We start from the raw sequence: 18,999 nt of genomic DNA on the forward strand, positions 1-18,999 counted from the left end.
GTTCAAGAGAAGTTGCTCCATGCACTGATACTACCTGCTTTCAGTTTTCCAAATAAGATTGGAGTGTCGATAGAACAACACCTCCAACACCATACCATCTTAACTTGGCTATTAGTGTTGTGTGTGAGATGCAGTCAAAGGCTTTGCTGAGGTTACAGAGCGTCAGTGCCACACACTTTCTCTCTTCAAAACTCTGTCGAATCGTTTTTAGTAAGTCCAGTGTGGCTGTCACTGTTGATCTCCCTTTGGGAAATCTGTGCTGTGTGTTTTGGAATAAGTTGTTTTCCTCAAAGTAATTCAGTACCTGGCAGTGCATCACAGACTCAGTAACTTTGGCTAGTACTGGTACCACTGAGATTGGTCTGAAGCTGGACACCTCGCATGGATCCCCCTTCTTATATATTGGTACTGTGTGCACCAGTTTAAGGAAGTCTGGGAAGACACCAGAAGATAGACATTTGTTTATTGCTATGGCTAGAGGCTGAGCTAATTCTGAAATAATTTTCTTTAGCAGTGTGCAGGACATGCCATAGATGTCTACACTTTCTGAGTGTTTGTAGGAGATCACAATTTTTATCATGTCTTCAGCGTGTACTTCCTTCCAGTTTTGAATACTGCAACTGTCTGCATTTCTTATGTTTGCAGTCGGATCTAGGTCAGAGTGTGGAATTTCACTCACTGTCTTTTCCACTATTCTGACAAAATATTCATTGAAGTCATCAGGGCTACATGAATTTAAGCAGGAGGTAGTCTTCTTTCTGTTCTCATTTACAAGATTCCAGGCAGCTTTACAAGGATTTTGGGCCTCTTTAATGTATGTATCATTGTTTTTTTTTCTGCTTCCTCTACTGCCTTCCTATACGCTTTTTTGGCTTTTAGGTAGTTGCAGTGATGTAATTCTTTAGCTGGAATGTCTAAAGCTGATTTCATTCGGTCCTTGCACATTGTTACAATACATGCCATTGTTTCACATTGATAACTTTCTGCCTGCCTTGTGATTTGTCCACAGGATTCTTCACTTGTCATACCAGAAACATGTCATCAAATATTGCTTTTAAGGTTTGGAACAGACATAAGAACTGGACTGCACACAAACTTACCACCAGATACCAGTAAGCACAAAAGATGTGCAAAAGCCAGAAATCATACCACCTTTTGGATATCTTGAATGCCTCTTTATTCCATATGGCCTCAAAAATGCAGTCCAAATATGGCAACAGTTTTATCTTATCACACCATCATCAGACCACAGCACTCACCTTCCACAAGTGCTCTGCACTATGGGGGAAAGGAGTATCTGTGGGGACATAATGTTGTATAACTTCATTGACAATCAACCTGGCTTTATGGTGGACTTTCTGTGGTGTTGTTATGTGTAGTCAGTATGCTCTATGGTTCTGACTTGTGTAGACATACCTTATTATTATGTACCATTTGAGCAAATAAAGTACTGTTATTCCATATCATATCATGTTATATGTCCTCCACACCATATCCTGCCTCATACTCTGCTACCATTTTGGCTGCTGAACACAGTGCCCAAGTAAGAGATGACAATGTTGCTCCATAAATGAACCCTGTTCTGTTTCACTGCCCTTCTGCTATGCTTATCTCAATGACAGCCTCATGTTTTCCCAAGATAATGACACACACAACTCTCACCTCAAAAAAGTTGTTGATGTACTTACAGCAAAAAACCATAATTAATGATAAAAAAGCCAACTCCGACAACTGAGGTTACTTTTCTCAGTCATGCTGTATGCATCTGCCCTGTATTACAACAAACTGAACTCATTCACAACCTACCACTTCCAAGATTACCAGGAATTACATTGATTTCTAGGGATGATCAATTTCTATTGCACCACCACCCGCGGGGAGCCACTCTTAGGTCCCATTTGCAGTGGCCCTCAAAGAAAAAAACACTATTGGTAAACAGAAGCTGACATGGGCCACCGACATCCAGAAAGTCTTTGGCCAGCTCAAAAACTGTCTCACTATGGCATCGACTCTGGCACACCCACTTCCTAAGTGCAGTTAACCACTATGTCCGGTGTGAATGATTTTGATACTGGTGCAGTCCTCCACCATGAAGTGGCAGGCCTACAGCAACCACTTAGATTTTTTTTTTCATGGAAACTGACTCCTTCTCAAAGCAAATGATCTGCCAGTGACTGTGACTCTATTAGGGAATCTGTCAGTTTGAGGATGATGTAGAAAGCAGGCGAATAAGTCATCTATACAGGCCACTGACCACTAGCAGACCAATCAGCAACCCATCAAAAGACTTGTGCCCCAGACGTTTCCACCACCTAGATTACATTGCACAATTTAAAACTGACATACATCCCTTTAAAGGTGTGGACAATTTCATCACCTGTCACCTCTCATGGATCAATATCATCTCCACACCAGTCAACTACAATAAATTCATGGAGGCTCAACAACAAGATAAATGGCTCCAAGATCTCCTCAATGATGCAACTACTAATCTTAAAATCAAATGTTTGTTTGGTATGGGGCACAAGAAGACAGATGTTGTGTGATGTGTCACAGAACTGAACTCATTCCTTTGTACCTCAACTGATAATCTTCAATCAGCTGCACAACTTGTTATATACCATTGTTCGACTGATGGGACATTCGTTACAGATTGTTTTCTGTAGCTGGATGTCAAGAAAGATTACAAGGAGTGGACAAACACATACATAACTTGTCAAAAAATCAAAGTGGAACACTACACACCACCATCCCTCAGACAGTTTAAAACACCCAAAGGATAGTTCCAACATGTGCACCTTGTCCTGGTCGTATCGCCTCCCTGAATCTCAGGGTTACCGATACATCCTTTCAATCAGCAGCCATGTCATGCAGTGATTAGAAGGCATTCTCATCCAATACATATCAGCAGAATAAACAGCCCAAACCTTCACTCACACTTGGATTTCCCAGTGTGGGTGTCCAGTTCCCATAAACACCAACCAAGGCTGACAGTTTGAATCTACCCTGTTCAGTGATCTATGTAACCCCTGTGGCACTTGTCGTTACCAAACTATTGCTCATCACCCACAGAGCAATGGCCTTGTGGAGAGATAGCATCACACACTAAAAGCTACCCTGGTGTGCCATGATGGTCATTGGACAGAAGCTTTCCTGTGGCTGCTGTTAGGCATAAGCACCACCTACAAAAGTGGGCCTCCCTCACTGATGTTGTGTATGGCAAGGCACTTGCCCTTCCTTTCCACCAACTTCATACTACAGGTGCCACTGACAGAAAACCACTGAACTTCCCATTTTATGACCAGGGTAAAAGAACACAGCTGAAGAGATCATCTCCAAAATTTCACAGCCCCCTAAAGTTTTCATCCACAAGGTACTCGCAGACTGCACTCATTCTCCCTGGTTTCAGGAGGCAAGCAGAAATGGTAAAGACTGCCAGTCATGCTTGCGAGATTAATGCAGATCTCACCATCTGCAGCATCGTCGACAGAACCTACTGTGGTCCTTCGGTGCAGAGCCGAGTGGAGGGTCTGAATCAGAGGCTCAGGGGGTTCTGTGACCGTATAGGCTGCAGACTCCTTGACTTGTGCCTTCGGGTGGTGGGTTTCCGGGTTACACTTAATACGTCAGGAGTCCATTAGCCATGTTACTGCCTCCCTGTACAGTTCTGCAAAAGATTCTAAAATTTGGCACACATACATTTGGAACCCTACTGAATGGAAGACCCAGCACAATATCTATCAACTGTCTGAAACCTGTGTGGATGCTTCAGGATGACCCATCCACCAATGGAACAGCAACCTCCACCACCCAAGATGACAACTAGACTAGACACACTGTGACTGCCAATAATTTCCTCAATAATTTCCTAGTACAACTCAGCTCCAAAGACTTCCTACCAAATGACCTTGGCATCAAACTGCTCAGTATGTTTCTGGCCATCGAATGTCAACATCCTGAACACAATGGTGGGAATGGTTTTATCAACTGGGATTTCATATGTTCTTACGAACTGCCCAGTGGCATGGACATGGCAGCCATGACATTTTGGCTGTTCCCCAGTGGTCTCCTCACAATCATTGTCCCCAGAACATCACACCCCTCTGCCACCGCAGTCGAGGAACAATTGACATTCTGCTTCAGTCCCATTGTGGCAGGACATGACGCCTACCTGTATACCTGTAAGATTACCACTTTTATGTTGTGTGACGGGAGCCAGACCACAATTCCTCCAACACATCTAACCTGGATGCCATCCTGCCTGATGCCCATGACGCATCACCCACCACCACACTGTTGCACAGATGTCATCTTATCGCAACGTCAATGGACCTTCTAATCACCCACATTAAGGGCACTATGGAGGTGGGGATGGTTACTATTTTGTGTAATCACACTGACAATAAATCTTGGTTCAAAATGAACTATCTTTGGAGGTGATTGTGTGTAGTAAGTACATCCTATGGTTTTGACTCACACAGACGTGACTTGTTACTATATACCATTTGAGCAAATAAAGATTGTTATTCCATATCATGTCTTATGTCATCTGCACCTTATCCCACCATATGGACCTTTAACCTCATACTCGGCTCGTACCTTGACTGGTGTGCATGGTTCCCAGGAAAGAGATGACAGTGTTGCTCTATAAATGAACAATATCTCAGATGTTTTTATGAAACTTTTTACTGCTCATATATTAGTTGATGTGATTAATAAGCTGTTCTCTTAACAACTTTTATTTCTGCATTCACAATTGTTCTTCATCTTTAGTGTAACACATAAAAAAATATATCAAGAATTTTCGGAAGATATTGTTTGCTCTCAGTAAATGATGATGGTTACATTTCAGTGTTGATTCTAAAAGAATGGCAGTTATAAGGAACTTACATCCAGCAACTACCTACCAGTTCAGAATGCTTGCCATGAATGCTATTGAATCCAGTGCCTTCACAGACCCACTTACTGTAAAAACCCAAGAAGAAGGTAATGTCAAGAAACAGCCTGTTAAATATACATTACTGACATACATCATATTGCTGAAAGTTCTTAATACTTATGTGATACATAAATGCAAAATAATATTTATTTATTTCTTGAGTGCGTGCACTAATTTTCATTTTTAATGATACTTTAGCTCCAGTTGGACCACCTCAGGATGTACATGCTGAAATTATTAAACCTGATGAACTGCTCATTACCTGGAAGGTATGTTTTCACTTATTTCATTAAATATCCATATCATTGTAAATAAATACTTGTAGAGTATCAACTACAACATTTTTAAAGATTACATATTAATTTTCTCACAGTCTGAAACATAATATAGTACAATAATTAACTTTGCACATAAACTGATATGAATAAGTTGTATATTAATTGGCATAATCCATTTTAGCAGAAGTTGCAATCATTATCAGGCAACTGACATTTGGATAAATTCTTTCATTAGGATATCAGGCCACAAATTTGAAGTTTCATACACATTTCACAATTCTTATATCCATATTTGCTGAATTTAGAAATATTTGTTTCTTGTTCACAAGGTAGTGTTTACTTCAGTTAATAAAATTTGATGGTTACTATTGTTCATTTCACACACACCATTCAATGTAGCCTCTGAGTTTGTATCACACATAATGTGTGCAGAAGATACCAACATTGTAATAGACAATGGGAGTGGTCCACTAATTGGAGACTGATGCTGGCATAGCTATATAAATTAAAGTCAACTACCACATGTATGAAGTCCGCCGCTCGTGGTCTCGCGGTAGCGTTCTCGCTTCCCGAGCACAGGGTCCCGGGTTCGATTCCCGGCGGGGTCAGGGATTTTTCCTGCCTCGAGATGACTGGGTGTTGTTGTGTCGTCTTCATCATCATCATTCATCCCCATTACGGTCGGAGGAAGGCAATGGCAAACCACCTCCACTAGGACCTTGCCTAGTAAGGCGGCGCGGGTCTCCCGCGTCGCTCCCCTACGCTCTGTAAAGAAGTATGGGACTCATCATCATCATCACCACATGTATGAAAGCTCATCAACTTTTTTTCCCCGTTATAGTCACGACAAGGTTTGCATGACAGAAAATTTTTGGAAAATCCACCATAAAAGTTGAAAACTAAAATTGGTTGTGAAAGATCATCACTTGAGAATGGCCTGACTGATTTGGTTGACTCTTTTTTGCTGTGTTCAGAATTGTGGACGGTAATGGTACTTTTGGTGTAACAAAAAGAAAAAAGAAAAAAAAATGTGCATTTAGTTTGTCAGTTATATATATAATATGTAAAGATATATGTAATATATAAAGGGGAAATGTTGTTACCGAAAATCTCAAAAAATTCTTGATCAATTTACTACAAATTTTTACACTAATTCTAATGAATGTTGATTCCAACATAGGCTATATGTTTCTGTAACATATATGTGCTATATACATATACATGTAAAATGTAAAGGAAAAGCATTGTTACTGTTATGGCTGTGCCCTCTTGTAAAGTTTTGTGGTTCCTGGTTGGATGGGGAGAGGGTGGTATGATAAGTGTGTGGCCTGTTTCCTCTCGCAACAACACAAAATGCACACATGGTTAAAATACACTTTATTACAGGAACCAATTGAGTAATTAACTTCAGTGATGTCCAGTCTGAAGTTCTGTGGTTAACAGCAATCAAATAACTTTTACTAATTCTTGAATCTTGTCTGTGTCCATATCACAACTATATACAATGACTAATGTTCCCTTACAGTTAGCTAAGGTGTGAGGTGATGACTATCACTGTGGAAGACTGAAGCACAGTGGAATGTATTGAGGTGCAACATGAACTTAGTCCTGATGTGCCATAATGAGGTGCTGAGATTGAGAAATTGACCGCTCAGTCGGCAGCAGTGGCCTGTACGCATGCTGTCCAGTGGACATTATTGTTGCATAGACTGGGGGTGTGTCTTGGTCTTCTTTTGTCATAAGCGCACCTAGTTCGGTGCCTGTTATATAAAGTTTCCTAGGGCCAACCGGTGTGCAGGCAAAGGCATACATTAGCACATTCCTCCCCCCATGAAACACGGCACCATTGTCATCTACAGGGGGGGGGGGGGGGAGGGGGGGGCAAGAAGCTGGACATAGACATGAGCCCAGAGCTGTAGCTGTGGAGGATGGTGTACTCTTGGCTGTCCCGCCATCTGGCTTGCAAGAGCAGAGGAACGTCCTCCCGAAAACACTGCCCAGGATGCAGGGAACCTCCTGGGCAATGACGGCGAGGGCAATGGAGCGTCTAGGTCCATTGGGTTGGAGAGTGGCGTTGGCGGAGTGGAGGGTGCGACTTCCATTGGCTGGCCCTTGGTTGCCACGGCAGCACCAGCGGGCGGCTGCAAAGGCTGCATGGTCCCATGAATCTGGGGGGAGAAAAGCAGCAGAATCATGGGGCAAACAACAAATGCAAATTTGATTCTGGTGACAGAGCTGTAAAGCAATGAGACCTGCAATTAGATACATTTTTGTGTCAATCTATTTCTGGATTCGCCTCACTCCCAGTGCTGACATTATCCAAAAACCCTGTAAAGAACAAGATCATGTGGGCTAAGCAATACTTGTGTACCATTGGTGGCACTGGATGCTGTGGTGGGTGGAGCAAGTGAAGCAGGATCTGGTGGTGGCAGCCATGCAAAAAGTTCCACCCATGATGCTCCATCGTGTAGGTTGGAGCAATAGGGGATGAGGAGGAGTTGCAGTGCCTATTTCCATGTGTAGGAGGTGTGAAGCTTGACCATCTGTTATTTGAAGGTGAGAACAAAGTGTTCCGCTTCTCCATTGAAAGTGTAACAACTGTAACCTTACCCTCCCACACATCACTGTTAAAATTCTCTGTCTTTGCATAAATTTCGGAAACTTCAAGAGGTGTAAGATATACAAAAGAATAACTTTTTACTTATCTTCATTATTTTGTTGTTGCTGTTGATGGCTTGAAGTCTTGTCTAGGGGTACATTCTTGCAGCTGAAATTTTGATTTTGTAGGTTCTTGATGACTAAATAACTGATGAAGATTTGCCTGTATTATTCTTGAATTTTATTCTTTGTCACATCTTTCAACATCACACCATTTTTACATTTTCCACATTCAAAAAAACCAATAATTACATTCTTGGTGACAAACTTAGAAAATGTCTACTACCATCAGAGGCATGCTCACCACTACTTACATTCTGCGGTACTCACGTTATTCCAAAGAGCTTACAAAGCAAAAGAGTTACAAACTTTCTTTACGAAAGAAGAATCTTTGTTAAAAGATATCATTATTTTGTAAATCAATCTAGAAATAAATGTAATAATTAGCGTTATATTGTGCAATTAATAATATGAATTTTAATTATGCCACAAATTTTGTAATTTCAACTATTTTTAAAAGAAGAGTAATTTTAACTGTTAGTAAATAGCGATTGTAACACATTAATTTTATATATATATATATATAAAAGGCAACCGTTGGTTGCGAAAGCTAGATTTTTGTGTGTATGTTTGTGTTTGTTTGTGTGTCTATCGACCTGCCAGCGCTTTTGTTTGGTAAGTCTCTCATCTTTCTTTTTATATATATTTAAAAAGAAAGATGATGAGACTTACCAAACAAAAGCGCTGGCAGGTCGATAGACACACAAACAAACATAAACATACACACAAAATTCTAGCTTTCGCAACCAACGGTTGCCTCGTCAGGAAAGAGGGAAGGAGAAGGAAAGACAAAAGGATATGGGTTTTAAGGGAGCAAACTCTTTGCCTTTACAAATGTCTGCTTGTGTCTGTGTATATGCTGATGGATATGTGTGTGTGTGCGAGTGTATACCTGTCCTTTTTTCCTCCTAAGGTAAGTCTTTCCGCTCCCGGGATTGGAATGACTCCTTACCCTCTCCCTTAAAACCCATATCCTTTTGTCTTTCCTTCTCCTTCCCTCTTTCCTGACGAGGCAACCGTTGGTTGCGAAAGCTAGAATTTTGTGTGTATGTTTATGTTTGTTTGTGTGTCTATCGACCTGCCAGCGCTTTTGTTTGGTAAGTCTCATCATCTTTCTTTTTAAATATATTCTTTCTTTTTAAATATATTTTTCCCACGTGGAACGTTTCCCTCTATTATATTCATATATATATATATATATATATATATATATATATATATATATATATATATATATATATGGTTATAATAGAAGGAAACATTCCACGAAGGAAAAATATATCTAAAAACAAAGATGATGTGACTTACCAAATGAAAGTGCTGGCAGGTCGACAGACACACAAACGAACACAAACATACACACAAAATTCAAGCTTTCGCAACAAACTGTTGCCTCATCAGGAAAGAGGGAAGGAGAGGGAAAGACGAAAGGATGTGGGTTTTAAGGGAGAGGGTAAGGAGTCATTCCAGTCCCGGGAGCGGAAAGACTTACCTTAGGGGGAAAAAAGGACGGGTACTCACTCGCACACACACACATATCCATCCACACATATACAGACACAAGCAGACATATTTAAAGACAAAGAGTTTGGGCAGAGAGGTCAGTCGAGGCAGAAGTGCAGAGGCAAAGATGTTGTTGAATGACAGGTGAGGTATGAGTGGCGGCAACTTGAAATTAGCGGAGATTGAGGCCTGGTGGATAACGGGAAGAGAGGATATATTGAAGAGCAAGTTCCCATCTCCGGAGTTCGGATAGGTTGGTATTAGTAGGAAGTATCCAGATAACCCGGACGGTGTAACACTGCGCCAAGATGTGCTGGTCGTGCACCAAGGCATGTTTAGCCACAGGGTGATCCTCATTACCAACAAACACTGTCTGCCTGTGTCCATTCATGCGAATGGACAGTTTGTTGCTGGTCATTCCCACATAGAACGCATCACAGTGTAGGCAGGTCAGTTGGTAGATCACGTGGGTGCTTTCACACGTGGCTCTGCCTTTGATTGTGTACACCTTCCGGGTTACAGGACTGGAGTAGGTGGTGGTGGGAGGGTGCATGGGACAGGTTTTACACCGGGGGCGGTTACAAGGGTAGGAGCCAGAGGGTAGGGATGGTGGTTTGGGGATTTCATAGGGATGAACTAAGAGGTTACGAAGGTTAGGTGGACGGCGGAAAGACACTCTTGGTGGAGTGGGGAGGATTTCATGAAGGATGGATCTCATTTCAGGGCAGGATTTGAGGAAGTCGTATCCCTGCTGGAGAGCCACATTCAGAATCTGATCCAGTCCCGGAAAGTATCCTGTCACAAGTGGGGCACTTTTGTGGTTCTTCTGTGGGAGGTTCTGGGTTTGAGAGGATGAGGAAGTGGCTCTGGTTATTTGCTTCTGTAACAGGTGGGGAGGATAGTTGCGGGATGCGAAAGCTGTTGTCAGGTTGTTGGTGTAATGCTTCAGGGATTCCGGACTGGAGCAGATTCGTTTGCCACGAAGACCTAGGCTGTAGGGAAGGGACCGTTTGATGTGGAATGGGTGGCAGCTGTCGTAATGGAGGTACTGTTGCTTGTTGGTGGGTTTGATGTGGACGGACGTGTGAAGCTGGCCATTGGACAGGTGAAGGTCAACATCAAGGAAAGTGGCATGGGATTTGGAGTAGGACCAGGTGAATCTGATGGAACCAAAGGAGTTGAGGTTGGAGAGGAAATTCTGGAGTTCTTCTTCACTGTGAGTCCAGATCATGAAGATGTCATCAATAAATCTGTACCAAACTTTGGGTTGGCAGGCCTGGGTAACCAAGAAGGCTTCCTCTAAGCGACCCATGAATAGGTTGGCGTACGAGGGGGCCATCCTGGTACCCATGGCTGTTCCCTTTAATTGTTGGTATGTCTGGTTTTCAAAAGTGAAGAAGTTGTGGGTCAGGATGAAGCTGGCTAAGGTAATGAGGAAAGAGGTTTTTGGTAGGGTGGCAGGTGATCGGCGTGAAAGGAAGTGCTCCATCGCAGCGAGGCCCTGGACGTGCGGGATATTTGTGTATAAGGAAGTGGCATCAATGGTGACAAGGATGGTTTCTGGGGGTAACGGACTGGGTAAGGATTCCAGGCGTTCGAGAAAGTGGTTGGTGTCTTTGATGAAGGATGGGAGACTGCATGTAATGGGTTGAAGGTGTTGATCCACGTAGGCAGAGATACGTTCTGTGGGGGCTTGGTAACCAGCTACAATGGGGCAGCCGGGATGATTGGGTTTGTGAATTTTAGGAAGAAGGTAGAAGGTAGGGGTGCGGGGTGTTGGTGGGGTCAGGAGGTTGATGGAGTCAGGTGAAAGGTTTTGTAGGGGGCCTAAGGTTCTGAGGATTCCTTGAAGCTCTGCCTGGACATCAGGAATGGGATTACCTTGGCAAACTTTGTATGTGGTGTTGTCTGAAAGCTGACGCAGTCCCTCAGCCACATACTCCCGACAATCAAGTACCACGGTCGTGGAACCCTTGTCCGCCGGAAGAATGACGATGGACCGGTCAGCCTTCAGATCACGGATAGCCTGGGCTTCAGCAGTGGTGATGTTGGGAGTAGGATTAAGGTTTTTTAAGAAGGATTGAGAGGCAAGGCTGGAAGTCAGAAATTCCTGGAAGGTTTGGAGAGGGTGATTTTGAGGAAGAGGAGGTGGGTCCCGCTGTGACGGAGGACGGAACTGTTCCAGGCAGGGTTCAATTTGGATAGTGTCTTGGGGAGTTGGATCATTAGGGGTAGGATTAGGATCATTTTTCTTCGTGGCAAAGTGATACTTCCAGCAGAGAGTACGAGTGTAGGACAGTAAATCTTTGACGAGGGCTGTTTGGTTGAATCTGGGAGTGGGGCTGAAGGTGAGGCCTTTGGATAGGACAGAGGTTTCGGATTGGGAGAGAGGTTTGGAGGAAAGGTTAACTACTGAATTAGGGTGTTGTGGTGCCAGATTGTGTTGATCGGAATTTTGAGGTTTTGGAGGGAGTGGAGCTGGAAGTGGGAGATTGAGTAGATGGGAGAGACTGGGTTTGTGTGCAATGAGAGGTGGTTGAGGTTTGCTGGAAAGGTTGTGAAGGGTGAGTGAGTTGCCTTTCCGGAGGTGGGAAACCAGGAGATTGGATAGTTTTTTGAGGTGAAGGGTGGCATGCTGTTCTAATTGGCGGTTGGCCTGTAGGAGGATGCTCTGAATAGCCGGTGTGGATGTGGGAGAGGAAAGATTGAGGACTTTTATTAAGGATAGGAGTTGACGGGTGTGTTCATTGGCTGAGTTGATGTGTAGGTGAAGGATTAGGTGGGTGAGGGCAATGGATTGTTCAGTTTGGAACTGGTATAGGGACTGATGGAAAGAAGGGTTGCAGCCAGAGATGGGAACTTTAAGTGTGAGGCCTTTGGGGGTTATGCCAAATGTCAGACAAGCCTGAGAGAATAAAATATGTGAGCGTAATCTGGCTAGGGTGAAGGCATGTTTGCGGAGGGAATGTAAATAAAACTTAATGGGGTCGTTGTGGGGGTGTTGTGAGGGTGACATGGTATAAGAAGGTGGAAAGTTTAACATGAGGTTGAAATGAAAAAGAAAGATAGAAATATATGGGGAGAGATAAAGGTGAACTAGAAAGCAATTGGAGATCTGGTATGAAAAAAGGCGGAAAAGTGTTGGTTAAGTTGATCTTGTATTGAACTTGGGTTGGTAGACAGCGATGTGCAAAAAGGTTAGGTGGTTGTGTTGCCGCTAAATCACGTTAAAGGACGGAGAAATTCGGGAAAATTTCGAGAAAATTTCGAAAAAACGTATTAAAGGAGTGGTGTTGTGGTGAAAGATTACGAAAATGGGGCTAACAATTGTAGAAAAAATGACGTTAAAACCTGTGGGGAGCGGCTAAAATGACGTTGAAGGACGGAGAAATTCGGGAAAATTTCGAGAAAATTTCGAAAAAACGTATTAAAGGAGTGGTGTTGTGGTGAAAGATTACGAAAATGGGGCTAACAATTGTAGAAAAAATGACGTTAAAACCTGTGGGGAGCGGCTAAAATGATCAGTGATGTGCGAAAAACGGAAGTGGAAATAAAGTTAAAGTTATTAGAACTAGCCGAAATGGTTGTTAAATACGTGAAAGCAGCTGTTATTGAACTAGAAACGGTGGATTTTATAGCAGCGGTAGTGTTGAAAGCGGAAAATAAAATCTTTTGGTTATGGTTGGGAAGTGGGTTACGTATTGTTGAGCATATATATGGCGGGATAAAATTGTATAGTAGATTACGGTAAAAGGGGAAGGTGAATACAAAGTGAAACTACTGGTAAAAACAGAAAGAGAAAATAAAGAGAAAAAAGAGAAATAAGACGACAGGAAAGATTTCGAAATGCAAAGGCGACAATAACAAACGTAATTGTTGGGTTCAAATTAATGATATGGTTATAATAGAAGGAAACATTCCACGAAGGAAAAATATATCTAAAAACAAAGATGATGTGACTTACCAAATGAAAGTGCTGGCAGGTCGACAGACACACAAACGAACACAAACATACACACAAAATTCAAGCTTTCGCAACAAACTGTTGCCTCATCAGGAAAGAGGGAAGGAGAGGGAAAGACGAAAGGATGTGGGTTTTAAGGGAGAGGGTAAGGAGTCATTCCAGTCCCGGGAGCGGAAAGACTTACCTTAGGGGGAAAAAAGGACGGGTACTCACTCGCACACACACACATATCCATCCACACATATACAGACACAAGCAGACATATTTAAAGACAAAGAGTTTGGGCAGAGAGGTCAGTCGAGGCAGAAGTGCAGAGGCAAAGATGTTGTTGAATGACAGGTGAGGTATGAGTGGCGGCAACTTGAAATTAGCGGAGATTGAGGCCTGGTGGATAACGGGAAGAGAGGATATATTGAAGAGCAAGTTCCCATCTCCGGAGTTCGGATAGGTTGGTATTAGTAGGAAGTATCCAGATAACCCGGACGGTGTAACACTGCGCCAAGATGTGCTGGTCGTGCACCAAGGCATGTTTAGCCACAGGGTGATCCTCATTACCAACAAACACTGTCTGCCTGTGTCCATTCATGCGAATGGACAGTTTGTTGCTGGTCATTCCCACATAGAACGCATCACAGTGTAGGCAGGTCAGTTGGTAGATCACGTGGGTGCTTTCACACGTGGCTCTGCCTTTGATTGTGTACACCTTCCGGGTTACAGGACTGGAGTAGGTGGTGGTGGGAGGGTGCATGGGACAGGTTTTACACCGGGGGCGGTTACAAGGGTAGGAGCCAGAGGGTAGGGAAGGTGGTTTGGGGATTTCATAGGGATGAACTAAGAGGTTACGAAGGTTAGGTGGACGGCGGAAAGACACTCTTGGTGGAGTGGGGAGGATTTCATGAAGGATGGATCTCATTTCAGGGCAGGATTTGAGGAAGTCGTATATATATATATATATATATATATATATATATATATATATATATTAGTGTGAAGTATAACATATCATATACAAAATCATATGAATTCTTTTAATGAAACAGATGTGATAACTTTAACCTATGCAAGAATTGGTGTTGTACATGGTATCAGTTATCTCTTTAAAAAAGGTAATTTTAGATGAGGGTGACTCATTATAAAATGGGGTACTTGTTAGATGATGAATACAATTTTGTTCATAAAATTGTGTAAACTCATGTGATGTGAACTCAGGTCCATTGTCTGTAACATGATTTCAGGCAATCCTTCAATTCAAAAAAATTGAGGACAATACTTGAATGGTGCTACGTAATGTGGTAGAGTCTGTAAGCACTGGAAATGAAAACTTGGTAAAAGAGTCTACCACAATAATCCAACGAGTGTTCCAGCATGGTCCTGCAAAGTCAATATGCTCTCATTGCCATAGCGATTGAGTCTTAGGCCAAGCTGCAAATGTCTGTGGTGGAGCTGATTGATTGTCCATTTTTGTGCCACACTGTGACATCGTCTGTTCAGTGTGTGTGTCCATGTCCTGCCAAGTACAGTACTTGCACACTAACTGTTTAGAGTGAACAATTCCCCAGTGTCCTTGGTGAAGCAGTTGTAACACATCCTTTTGCAACACTACGGGAATGAGCACACACGATTGTCCACTGTCAGATTGTAGTAAGATCACACCTTGTTGTACTCAAAGGTTATGCCAATGAGCAAAGTATTGGTGCATTACAGAGTTCTGAATACTGTTCAATGAGTGAGCCCAAGATGTGTGAATGTAATGCAACAAAATCTTGAGATCAGTGTTCACTTCCGTGGCCTTTGCAGTTTTTCTGTAATTCAGTGGAAAATATTGGAGCAATTCAAAGTCCTGTGCATCGATCTGGCAACAAGATGCATCAGAGTAATCAAAATCAGAGTTGGGGCCAATCGGAAGGTGAGCAAGGGCATCTGCATTGCCATGTTTTGCCGTAGGTCTGTACACAATTTCGTACTGGAACTGGGATAGAAGCAAAGCCCAGTGTTAACAACTTTTGAGCAGTATGTGTAGGAACCAGCTTTGATGGATGAAACAAAGACTGCAAAGGCTTGTGTTCTGTCACTAAATACAACTTGTGACCAAATAGATAGTGATGGAATTTTGTCACACCATACAAAATAGTGAGAGCCTCATTTTCAGTTTGTGAATAACTTGCACTGTGTTTGAATTAAGAACTTTGAGTCAAAAGAAATAGGCCTCTCTTGTCTTGTGCACCAATTTTGTGTGAAAGCACAGCTTTGATTCCGTAAAAGGAAGCGTCTACTTGCAAAATCACTGGTTTGGCCGGATCAAAATGTACTAAACATCGGTCACTGAGCAAGGCATTTTTGAGTTTCTGAAATGAGTTGTGACACTGTTTGGTCCACACAATAGGCACATTTTTCTAATGCAAGTGATGCAATGGAGCTGCTATCTGTGAACCGTTTGGAATGAAACGAATGTAGTATGTCAACTTGCTTAGCACTGACTGCAGTTCAGCTACATTGCAAGAAACAGGCAGGTCATGGATTGCAAGCAAATGAGATTGAAGAGGGTGCACACCCTCACTGTTTAACACATGACCTCTGTAGTTCTTTCTGAAAAAAGGCACACTTTTTGAGTGACACTGAGTCCTGCATCTGACAACATACGAAAAAGAGTATGCAAATTGGCAGTGTGGTCCTCTGGCAGATCATCTGAGACAATAATATCATCAAGTTAGTTTGAACAGAACAGCACTTGAGCAGTCAGCTGTTCCAAGTAATGCTGAAACATGGCAGGTGTGAAGGCACTGCCAAAGGACAAATGCAAATACTTGAACAGTCCTAAGTCCCTTTTAACAACAACATTTGCTATGGTTCTTCATCTAGTGGTATTTTCAAATAAGTATCATGCAAATCTATCTTAGAAAAGTAATGGCCTGCACAAAGTCTGTCCATAAGTTCCCCAAGGCAAGGCAATGGATAAGTGTCAATTATTGTTTGTGGATTGACTGTAGTTTTGAAGTCAATTCAATTGCGAATGTGACTAGTAGGCTTGGGCATCAAAACTAACGGACTTGCACACTGACTAGCTTGTGCTGGAGCAATCATACCATTGTCTTGCAATTCCTTTAATTCACTGGCTACTTTGTCCTGCAAAGCAGTGGGAACAGGCTGAGACTGGATAAACTTAGGCTGTGCATTGTCTTTCAGGGCAATGTGTGCTACAGAAACAAGTCTATCAGAAAAGAGTTCAGGAAATTCCTTAAATGAACTAGCTATACTGTCTTTTGGATTAAAAGCAGTCACTGAAAGTACATTGTCATGGATGCTAAGGGCAAACAAGTCAAGCAAATCTACGCCAAAAATATTTTCACTGCCACTTGATTGCAAATGGCACTGTCCTAGTGAGAGATTTGTAAGTGCAGGCAAACTACACTGTCCAAGTACTTGAATTTCCTGTCCATTGTATGAAGTGAGGTGCGTGCTAGATTTTGACAGGCATGGTGAGCCTAACTGTTAATATGTGGCACAATTAAGCAAAGTTACAGAAGCACCTGTATACAATTGAAAGTCAACACACCAGCCAGCAATTTTTAATGTTACAAATAGTTTGTTGGAAGGGCGTCGCACTGCACAGGGGAGAGATGACCGCACAACCTTACTTGATTACTGCTAGAACCTGTAGTCAGTTTTGTAAACACTGCATTCACATAATGTGCATGAGACCTGTTGTTGTGAGAGCAGGCAGAATTGGCATTCTTTTGCCATTGTGAGCAAACTACCTGGACATGGTGAGCTGCACGATGGGTAATCTTGCCGCTTTTGGGAATCAAAACAGCAAGGGCAAGACTTCACTAGATGTACAGGCCTGGCTACTTGTTTATTAGGCTGTCTGTACATGTGTGTGCCCCCACATTGTGGTGGCTGAGTGGGGCGGTCGCGGGCAAGAGGTGACTTGATCCAACAAATTGGAACCTGATCAAATTTATTGGCAGCTATGGTGCTGGATACAGAAGAATGCTGAAGATTAGATGGGTAGATCACATGACTAATGAGGAAATATTGAATAGGATTGGGGAGAAGAGAAGTTTGTGGCACAACTTGACCAGAAGAAGGGATCGGTTGGTAGGACATGTTCTGAGGCATCAAGGGATCACCAATTTAGTATTGGAAGGCAGCGTGGAGGGTAAAAATCGTAGGGGGAGACCAAGAGATGAATACACTAAGCAGATTCAGAAGGATGTAGGTTGCAGTAGGTACTGGGAGATGAAGAAGCTTGCACAGGATAGAGTAGCATGGAGAGCTGCATCAAACCAGTCTCAGGACTGAAGACAACAACAACAATGGTGCTGGAATCGAATTGTTCTAAAACTTGCAACACTTGATGGACTGAAGGATCTGAGTACTTGACAATCTGTTCTCTCATTCTAGTATCAGGGACATTGTATGTAATCACATCACGGATCATTATGTCACTATAAAAGTTGCCACCGCTAGACTTGAACTCACACTTCCTAGCAAGACTCTGTAATTTGGTATACCAGTGATGGTATATCTGTTCTGGCTTTTTCTTAAAGTGGAAGAACTGAAATCTGACTGCCATGATCATAATCTGCTGACTTGATGCACTTACTACTTCTTCATAGGTGAGTGCTTCAGGAGATGATGTAGGAAAGAGTTTTTGAATGAAGCAACACACAGGGGTTCAGACATGAAATAATGAGAGTTCTCAGTATCTTGAATTCGTGGACTTGACAGTGGGGCTGGAAGTGGGTAAGATGTTCAACCCATTCCTCTTCTTTTTCATTGAAGTGCCAAAATGGTGGATTATTGTTTGGTGGCGCTTGTGGGATTGGTTGGTTGGTCAGTTGGGCAGCTTGTGCGGCAACAGATTGCTCTACAATAGACAGCAAAGTGGCAATTTGCTGGGTCTGATACTGAAAAATCTGATTTAATTCCAGAGCAGGAGCAGTCTGCAGCTGAGGCACTGGGGCAGTGGGTGGAGGGGGTGTGGCAGCCATTCTAATGCTAACAAATTACAGTAAAATATGAAAAAGACAAATAGAAAAGCAATGTGCAAAGCATCTGAAAAGAGACATAGATTAGTTCTGCAACTCATCTCCTGTAATACATGCAACAACAAGTACAAATGAGCAAATAGAATCACTGTAATGACGGCTCCCCTGCAGCAACCTAGAACACATGAAAAGCAAACACAACTTGTTGATCAAACTCGTTGCAACTTGTTGTGGCTGTGCCCCCTTGTAATGTTTTCTGGCTCCTGGCTGGATGAGGAGACGGTGGTATCATAAGTGTGTGGCCTGTTTCCTCTCACTACAACACGAAAGGCACATGTGGTTAAAATATACTTTCCTACAGGAACCAATTGAGTACTTAACTTCAATGATGTCCAATCTGAAGTTCTGTGGTTAACAACAATCAAATAACATGTACTAATTCTTGAATCTTGTCTGTGATTCCTGATGCACCATACTGAGGTGCTGAGATTGAGAAATTGACTGCTCAGTTGGCAGCAGCAGCCTATTACGCATGCTGCCTAGTGGGCATTATCATTGCATACTGTGGGTGTGTGTTTTGGTCTTGTTTTGTCATATGCGCGCCTA

The 18,999-nt window shown here is 42.6% G+C and overlaps 1 protein-coding gene across 1 annotated transcript in view; it reads left to right on the forward strand.

The window, feature by feature from the left end:
* Positions 1-18,999, forward strand: part of LOC126143752 (Down syndrome cell adhesion molecule-like protein Dscam2) — a 726,918-nt gene that overhangs the window by 511,459 nt on the left and 196,460 nt on the right. The window contains exons 19-20 of the mRNA XM_049915449.1: positions 4,853-4,986; positions 5,138-5,208. Of these exons, the coding sequence (XP_049771406.1) occupies positions 4,853-4,986; positions 5,138-5,208 (205 nt within the window). The remainder of the gene's footprint in view (positions 1-4,852; positions 4,987-5,137; positions 5,209-18,999) is intronic.

Source organism: Schistocerca cancellata, chromosome 1, assembly GCF_023864275.1.
Source record: "Schistocerca cancellata isolate TAMUIC-IGC-003103 chromosome 1, iqSchCanc2.1, whole genome shotgun sequence".
NCBI classification, from domain to species: Eukaryota; Metazoa; Arthropoda; class Insecta; order Orthoptera; family Acrididae; genus Schistocerca; species Schistocerca cancellata.